Here is an 8,113-nt window from a genome sequence, read left to right as displayed (position 1 = left end):
GATGATCTTGAAGACTGGCCTTTCCCGCCGCCTGGATGTGTGTGTGTGTGTGTTGGGGAGGGTCTTCACCTCCCCACCCTCCTCCTCCCCACCCTTCCCTCCGTTTCCCACTCCTCCCCTTCCCCTCCCCCCCCCGCCCCTCCCCTCGCCCCTCCCCTCGCCCCTTCACGTCTCCTCCTCCTCCTCAGTCCTCCACCACCAGGCTCCCCTCCCCCACCCTCCTTTCCCCTCCCCGGCCCCGCCCACCCCGTGATCACGTGGGGCCCGCCGGATTTAAGCCTAATCTGCCCGGCGCTCAGCCGGCGGTCTGGCTGTGGGGGAGTCTGGGTGGGTCTCCTGGGCCCTGGCAGAGGCCTGCAGAGGGTGCCCACGGGCGCCCTCCATGAGCTTGGGGCTGGAGCAGTCGTTGGAGGTGGTTATCCAGGTGGGCCCGGGGCTGTGCCCCGTGCAGGGCAGGGGCGCGGAGCCTCGCAGGAGAGGGTGAGGGGCGGCGCGTCTCAGGGTGCGGGCGTGGGTGCGCCGGGGGTCCCCCGCTTGCAACTCTCGCCCTGGGTTGGGGCGGAGGGTTCTGGGGTTCAGTTCCGGGCTCTGTCCAGTGCTCCTCGAGTGAAGGGGAGTCCTCACCTCCAGGTTTTAGGGTTGGGGTGACGCCTGCTAGCACTGTGGGGTCCTCGCCCGTCCTGGGCGGGAGCCCCCGGCACGCCGCCTGCCCGGGGCTGGGTCTGTGAGTGGGCCGTGCCTTTGGTTCGCTTCTCGGGCCCCCGCGGGCCTCCTTCCCAGGGCAGGGGCGCACGGAGCGTCCTCCGGTTGGGCTTCGTGCGAGTCTGACTCGCAAGCGCCCTTCCGGGCGGGGTTTCTGGAGCGCCTCCTGGGCACCCATGTCTCGGGTGGCAGCACTGTTTCCTTGCCACCCACGCCAGGGAGCCCCGGGTCTCAGCCCCCCCGCAGATCCTCCCGCTTTCCCCGCAGACTCTGCAGAGGAGCGTCCTGGGGTCGGGCCTGGCCCAGGACTCGCGGCCCGCCGGCCTGTCTGCCCGCATCAGGGAGATCGTCACCCGAAGCCTCTGCCAGCCTGAGAGCGCAGGTACCGCTCCCTGCGCCCGCCCTGCCCCAGACACTCCTGCGTCCCGTTTCCCAGTCCTCTCCACAGTCATGACGACGGTAACGACTGCAGCTTCCATTTCTTGAATCCTCACTGTGAGGCAGGCACGGACCCATGATGGAGGGTCCCATTTTACAGATGAGGAAACGGAGGCTCTGAGGTGTCCTTTGCTTAGACTTGTCTCCACGTGCTGCTGTGAGAAGGCGGGGCTGAGCATCCCCTCCTTGCTTGCAGGCAGCCTGCTGCGAAGACTAAACCCCAAACACAGCGTTCTCTGCCAGGGAAGGGCTGACCTGGGTGAATCCAAGACAATGGGGAGAAGGCAACTCAGCTTAGCTCAGGGCTCTGTAGACGGCCTGGGGTTGGCAGTGCCCGTTCTCCACCTGGACAGGAAGGCTCATGGGCCCCCAGGCCCCTGGAGGGCGGCCCCCACAACCTCCTATGTGCTTTGAGAGTCTGGGAAAGACCCCCTCAGCTGCAGCTCCCCGCGGGGACCCTGTCTGTTTTCCTGCCTCCAGGGATGGGTGGGGCACCCGTTTGGGGAGGCGGTCCCTCTGGACACAGGTGGAGGCCAGTCCTGTGCCCGCTGTCCTGCAGGCCCAGCCCCCGAGATGGCCTCTGTGCTGTCGCTGCAGGAGGAGAACCAGCTGCTGCAGCAGGAGCTGTCCCGCGTGGAGGACCTGCTGGCCCAGAGCCGGGCGGAGCGCGACGAACTGGCCATCAAGTACAGCGCGGTCAGCGAGAGGGTGGGTGCTGCAGGGCGCAGGGCGCGGGGCTCCCCAGCCTTGGGGGTGGGAGGCAGCCTGGGCAGCGTGCCCTGGGGGAAAGGTGGGCCCCAGAGCCAGGCAGCCTGTGTTCAAGTTGCGACTCTGCCCACTCGAGTGGCCTTGAACACGTGTCTCCACTCTGCACGCCTGCTGTCCACAGTGGGGACAGTAACGACACGGAACTGCGAGGAACCGATGGGACGAGGGGATGAAGTGCCAGGAGCCTGGGTGTTTCATCCCCGGCTGTCCTGGGTTGGGTGGGGCACAGAGAACAAGACCCCCAAGAGTGCCCCGCCGTCCCTTGAGTCTCTGGGCACCACCTTGTACCCACATGTACCTGGGCCTTGGGGTCCACCCAGAAGGCTGGGGTGGGCACAGACCTGGCCCGCTCTCCCAGGTGAGGCCCCACCAAGGAAGGAAGGGGTAGCCAGGCCTGCGTCCAAGTCCAGACAGGGTCTGTGTCCGGGGGCCTGTGTAGCGGGGCCGGGGCAGGAGGTCGGTGTGCTGGGTGCAGGTCGTTCTCAGTGCGTTGTCTCCTTTAGGCCGCCAGGCTCGGGGCAGGCGGCCCTGGGGAGGTGATGGTGGCTGCAAGCTGGTGAGAGAGCTGCATGCGGGAGGGAGTGTGTGTGCCCGTGGGAGGGGTGCGTGGGTGGTAATGGAGTAACACATAATAGTGTCTGTGGGTTATTGAGCCCCTGCTGTGTGCCGAGTGTGTGCTGGGAGCTTGGCGTTTAAGATACAGAGGTTGGGGCCCTTCCGACGCCCGTGTAATACAGGAGCTCACTGAGGCTCAGAGCGGGAGCACGCCGTGCTCCGAGTCACACAGCCCGGGGCTCAGCACTGTGGCTTTGTTTCCTGGGGCTGGGAAGAGGCCACTGGGCTGGGTGTCCCAGCGGGCAGCTGGTCCTGGGAGAACGGGAAGGACCTCAGATATGACCCCCTAATACTGCAAGCGGAAAGCTGAAGCTGGCCCAGGGTCCCCTGAGCGGGACTGGTAGAACCAGGGTTGCCCAGGACTCACTGAGCTGGGCCTGTCTACACAAGGGCTTGTGACCCCGCGGTGGGAGGGGGAGGAGTGATCTGTGTCTCCCTGTGGGTGTGGGCTATGCCCATGTCCTGGCATCCGCCCGCCGGGATAAGCCCCCGGCTTGTTGGGACTTGCAGAGAAGCAGGGCGGGGGGCCTAAAGCGGCCCCCGGCACTGGGCACAGCGCAGAGCTCGTTTTCCCAGAGTTTGCAGGGAGTATGAGGGGCAGGCTGGGCTAATGTGCATTGTTGGTGGTGCCTGAGCCAGCCCCTCCCGCTGAGGCCAGTCATCCTGGGGCCCCTGGCACAGTGTCAGGCCCCGGGGGGAGGCTGCCTCTTAAATGCCAGCTTCTAACCAACAGTGGGGGCAGCACAGCCCCCCGGCTGGGAGGGGAAGGGAAGAAGAGGTGGAGGGGGCCGCTCCCTTTCCTGCGAGCACGCGGCTGGGGGGCTGCGTTAGTCTAGGAAGTTCCCTCCTGCGGCTGGGGAAGCTGGGATAGCATGCAGAGGGAGCCTGGCGTGAGACTGTCCCCTGTGTGCGGTGGTGTGCATGGGCCCCCCTGGTTAGATGAGGATGACCTTGAGGCCTGTCCTGGGGGTGGGTCCCCAGGGAACATCAGAGCCTGGAGATCGCCTCATCAGCGGTGGGGAGACAGGCCCAGGGAGGGCATCGTGGGGCCAAGCCCACTGGTAGAGCTGGGCTGAGCCCCTGGCCTGGGCGCCGCAGCCCTGGGACATCGTCCCTCTCGGCTGCCCACGTGGCGCTGGGCTGTGGGCGGTGGGGCCTGCAGCCACAGCAATGCATGTGGCCTGGCTTGAGGTTGTTCGGACCCCTTAAACTCCTAGCGGGGTGGAGCTGAGGTCATGATCTGTGTCCAGAGGCTGCGTGTGGGGAGGCTGAAGTGGTGACCCCCCGGGTCAGAGGGCGGACCTTGGGTCCCTGTGAGGCCCCCCCTCTCCTGTCCCTGAGGAGCAGGTGTTGGGCCAGCCCCGCTCCCGCAGTGTCCATGGTAACCTGGACCCGGTGATCGGAGCAGCAGGCAGTGGAGCGGGGGTTGCTAGGGGAGACAGTAAACTTCTTTCATCCTTGGCTTGGGAGCAGCCTGCTTCCCTTTTGACTTATGAGTGAAATTGAAAGGCAGAGTTTGTGGAAAGAGGTGGGGTGTGGCCGGAGGGGCAGGGGTCTGGCCGTGAGCCCTGGGAAGCAGCGGAGCACCAGCAACGGCAGGGACCCCTCTAAACCCGAGAGACGGACAGCGCCTGGTTCACATAGCAGCAGGGACCCCTGTAAACCCCAGAGACGGACAGCGCCTGGTTCACACAGCGGCAGGGACCCCTGTAAACCCCAGAGACGGACGGTGCCTGGTTCACACAGCGGCAGGGACCCCTCTAAACCCAAGAGACGGACAGCGCCTGGTTCACACAGCGGCAGGGACCCCTCTAAACCCGAGAGACGGACAGCACCTGGTTCACACAGCAGCAGGGACCCCTCTAAACCCAAGAGACGGACAGCACCTGGTTCACACAGCTGTGTGAGACACACACCGCGGCCACCGTCAGACCCTTTCTACATGTACATGTGCATGCGTGCAAGTCGCTTCAGTCGTGTCTGATGCTTGGTGACCCCATGGACCATAGGCCACCAGGCTCCTCTGTCCATGGATTCTCCAGGCAAGAATAGTGGAGGGGGTTACCATGCCCTCCTCCAGGGGATCTTTCCAACCCAGGGATCGAACCCAGGTCTCTTATGTCTCCTGCATTGATAGGTGGGTTCTTTACCATTAGCGCCACCTGGGAAGCCCTTCTATATATACACACCAACAGCCCACCAGGAGGATGCACTCAGATTCACAGAAGCTGCACCAGACACACGCCATCCAGCCTGCACGCACAGCCACACGCCGTGGCGTGTCTGGTGTGCCCACATGGCAGACAGCCCAGTGCTGGCTGGACACATACAGCCAGACACAGGTGTGCACAGATGCACGCAGAACCCCCCTTGTACAACTGTGCATACAGGCGTACAAATGCATGGACAGTAGGCACACACGCAGATGTACCCATCTGCTTCACCACAGCGTACACCTTGGACAAGAGATGCCAGCTCACCTCGGTCCCCATGAAGGCCCAGACACAGACACACAGGGTCACACATGGAGACAATTGACAAAACACACCCCCCCACGCCCAGGAAGCACCTGCTTGATGCTTGACACACACACAGCATCCCGGTGCCACGGCCAGCACAGACGCTCTGCCCTTCACCTGGCTTGGGTGGACTCCACGCAGATACTGGCCACGGGCTTGCTGCCCGCCCTCTAGGGAGAGAGACCCCCTGCATATCGCCTGCTCCTGCACCCTCAGACCAGGTTCCCCCAACATGAGCTGCAGCTGCCACACAGCCTCCGTGGGCACAGTGCCCGGGGTGGGGGTGGAGATGAGGCTGTTCTCAGCTGGCTGGCTCCCTGAGCTTCTGGCACACTGCTTAAGCCCGGCCTGGAGGGCCGGCCTGGCCTGGGCCCCTGGTCTGCATGGGTGACGGTCGTCGTCCTCGACGTTGGCCTCCCTGGGACCGGACGTGGGTGGGTGTGTGAACGGATGCCCTGCCCCGCCTCTCGAAGGCCAGGCTCTGGGCTTGGCCCTGCTGTCAGTCCACTCTGGGCGCCATCCTCCTCTGAGCCTTTCCATCCTTGGCTGCCTCCTTCCTCCTTTCTAGATGGCTGGAGGAGGATGGGGGCCCCCTGGGACCAGCAGGTCCCTGGAGGAGTGAGGGGGTTTGGGCTAGTGGAGGCCGTCAGAGCCGGCAGGCGTCCTGCCGCTGACCCCAGGGTCGGGTGATGAAGGGGCTTCAGGCTGCCTGGGCGTGGGGGACGGGGTGGGTTGGAGGCCCCCAGTGAGGGGGAGCGGAGAGCTAGGGGCCAGGCTGGGCTGGGAGGCCGTTCATAAGCCACGCCACGTGTCAGGACACTTGTGCTCGCCTCTTAGAAACCTGAGTACTGTGCGTGGGCAGTGGGAGGCGGGTGAGTCCGTCGGTGTCAGTCTGGGGTGTTTGAGACGACCTGAGTGTGTAGTGTGTGTGCATGTCTCTGAGCTCGCATGTGCGCATGTGTACTGATGCCTCAGTGTATTGCATGTGCTCGTGCTGTTACATCATCAGCATGCTATTCTGAGCAAAATCCAGGTTTCCTGAGAGTTCGGGTGGCATGGCGTGGATCTAACAGTTGCCCACGCAGGGCGCTGGGTGATTTGGAGCATGCCCAGGGCCCTCAAGGTTTGCCCCAGGGGCATCTTGTGTTTTGTGTGCACACGTGTGTGGGCCCACCTACTTGTGTCCCTGCACACCCTGTCTGTGTGTCCCTGCTTGCCTCCTCTGTGTTTATGCTTGGCCGTGCACAAGTGCACTGTGTCCTGGGCTTGCCCACCTGGGCCTGCAAGGCATCGTGGGTCGGGGTCCAGCCTGGCGCCCCCTACAGAGGCCTGAGCCTGCCTTCTGGGGAGGCGCAGGACTCACCCGGGGCCCTTCCCCGCAGCTGGAGCAGGCTGTGCGGCGGGAGTCCGGGGAGCCGGCAGCCCAGGAGCCCAGGGGGCTGGCCCTGCAGAGCGTGGAGCTGCGGCGGCAGCTGCAGGAGGAGCAGGCCTCCTACCGGCGCAAGCTGCAGGCTTACCAGGAGGGCCAGCAGCGGCAGGCGCAGCTGGTGCAGCGGCTGCAGGCCAAGGTCGGGCCGCCGCCCCGCCCCCGCGCACCTTTCCTCCCCCAACCCCAAGCACCGCGGCTGACCCGCTCTCCGCCCACCCCCAGATTCTCCAGTGCAAGAAGAAGAGCTCGGAGACGGAGCAGCAGCTGCTGGAGAGATGCACAGAGCTGGAGCAGCTGCGGCTGCGGGTGGGCGCCGGGGGGGCAGGGCTGACCCTTCCTGCCCTGCCCAGTCTGACGCCCCTGCTTCCATACCCCTCAGGACGCAGGGCACAGCCAGGACCTGGAGAGCGCCCTCATCCGCCTGGAGGAGGAGCAGCAGAGGTGGGCCCGCGGGGGGCGCGCGGGGGCCGGCCGCCCTCCGCCCAGGCACCCACCTGCTCTCCTCTGCCCCGCCCAGGAGCGCCAGCCTGGCCCAGGTGAACGCGCTGCTCAGGGAGCAGCTGGACCAGGCGAGCTCGGCCAACCAGGCCCTGCGGGATGATATCCGCAAGGTGACCAGTGACTGGGCGCGCGGCCGGCAGGAGCTGGAGCAGCGGGAGGCCACCTGGAGGCGCGAGGGCGAGGTGGACGAGGGGCTGGGGGCCGCGGGGCCGCGGGGCCCGGGGGTCCGGCCTGACCCCAGGGCACGGCCTCACTGGGTTGGCGGGGGAGGGGCCTCGCGCCACCTGGGCCCTTTGATTCTGCAGCAAGAACACCGGCGTGGGTTGTCACGCCCTTCTCCAGGGCATCTTCCCGACCCAAGGATGGAACCCGGGTCTCCTGCACTGCAGGCAGTTCTTTACCATTTGAGCCACCAGGGAAGCCCCATGAGGGAGGAAAATGGCTGTCATAATAATAGCCCTGATTAGTGTGTATTGTGTGAGAGGCGGGCGTTTTCTCCTCTGATCCTCTTAACTTACATGGACGGTGTTCCTGTCCTCCTGAGGAGAGGTTGAGCTGCTGCCCGGTCGTGCGGCAGGCAGCTGGGATGCAGACCGAGGTCTCAGGCATCTTCTGCCCTTCCCCGTGGAGGCTTTGACACCCAGCTCCCTGGGCCAGGGGGAGGTGGGGGCTGGTGAGCGAGGCAGCTCCGACCCAGCCTTGCAAGCCGGCGCTGGTGACGGGACACGCGCCCCCGCGGCGGCCCTCGGGACGTTCCGCGCGGGTGGGACCTGGGCCTGCCGCCCCGGCCCCTCACTCAGCCCCTCCGTCCCCCCAGTCTTTCAACGCCTACTTCAGCCACGAGCATAGTCGCCTGCTCCTCGTCTGGAGGCAGGTCGTGGGGGCCCGACGGCTGGTCAGCGAGGTGAAGACGGCCACCGAGAGGTGAGGCTGGCGGCGGAGGGGTCGCTCGCGGAGGCGCGGCCGCGGGACACCGCCCAGCTGGGCTTCAGTCCGACCAGACCCGCCTGCTGTGTGCCGGCCTTGGGAGACGCAGAGGCACCTAGTAATAATTAACTCTTAGCAGATCAGGGCAGTCATTTCGTATTTGCTTAATGTATTTACTAAACTGACTGTGACTAAATAGTCATATTTTACTAAA

At 65.2% G+C, this 8,113-nt stretch overlaps 1 protein-coding gene across 4 annotated transcripts in view; it reads left to right on the top strand.

Annotated features, from left to right (window-relative positions):
- The first annotated feature begins 293 nt into the window (after window positions 1-293).
- Window positions 294-8,113, top strand: part of CROCC (ciliary rootlet coiled-coil, rootletin) — a 44,461-nt gene continuing 36,641 nt past the window's right edge. The window contains exons 1-8 of one of the 4 annotated variants that reach the window (XM_070778121.1): window positions 294-424; window positions 970-1,084; window positions 1,700-1,848; window positions 6,425-6,610; window positions 6,694-6,777; window positions 6,851-6,912; window positions 6,989-7,154; window positions 7,790-7,896. In XM_070778121.1, the coding sequence (XP_070634222.1) occupies window positions 383-424; window positions 970-1,084; window positions 1,700-1,848; window positions 6,425-6,610; window positions 6,694-6,777; window positions 6,851-6,912; window positions 6,989-7,154; window positions 7,790-7,896 (911 nt within the window). In that variant the 5' untranslated portion in view covers window positions 294-382. The remainder of the gene's footprint in view (window positions 425-969; window positions 1,085-1,699; window positions 1,849-6,424; window positions 6,611-6,693; window positions 6,778-6,850; window positions 6,913-6,988; window positions 7,155-7,789; window positions 7,897-8,113) is intronic. The other 3 variants (XM_070778131.1, XM_070778124.1, XM_070778127.1) reach the window with 3 other exon arrangements.

This window comes from Bos indicus, chromosome 2 (assembly GCF_029378745.1).
Source record: "Bos indicus isolate NIAB-ARS_2022 breed Sahiwal x Tharparkar chromosome 2, NIAB-ARS_B.indTharparkar_mat_pri_1.0, whole genome shotgun sequence".
Classification (NCBI taxonomy): domain Eukaryota; kingdom Metazoa; phylum Chordata; class Mammalia; order Artiodactyla; family Bovidae; genus Bos; species Bos indicus.
Note: the sequence above shows the minus strand (reverse complement) of the source record. Positions and strands in the feature narration are given on the sequence as shown.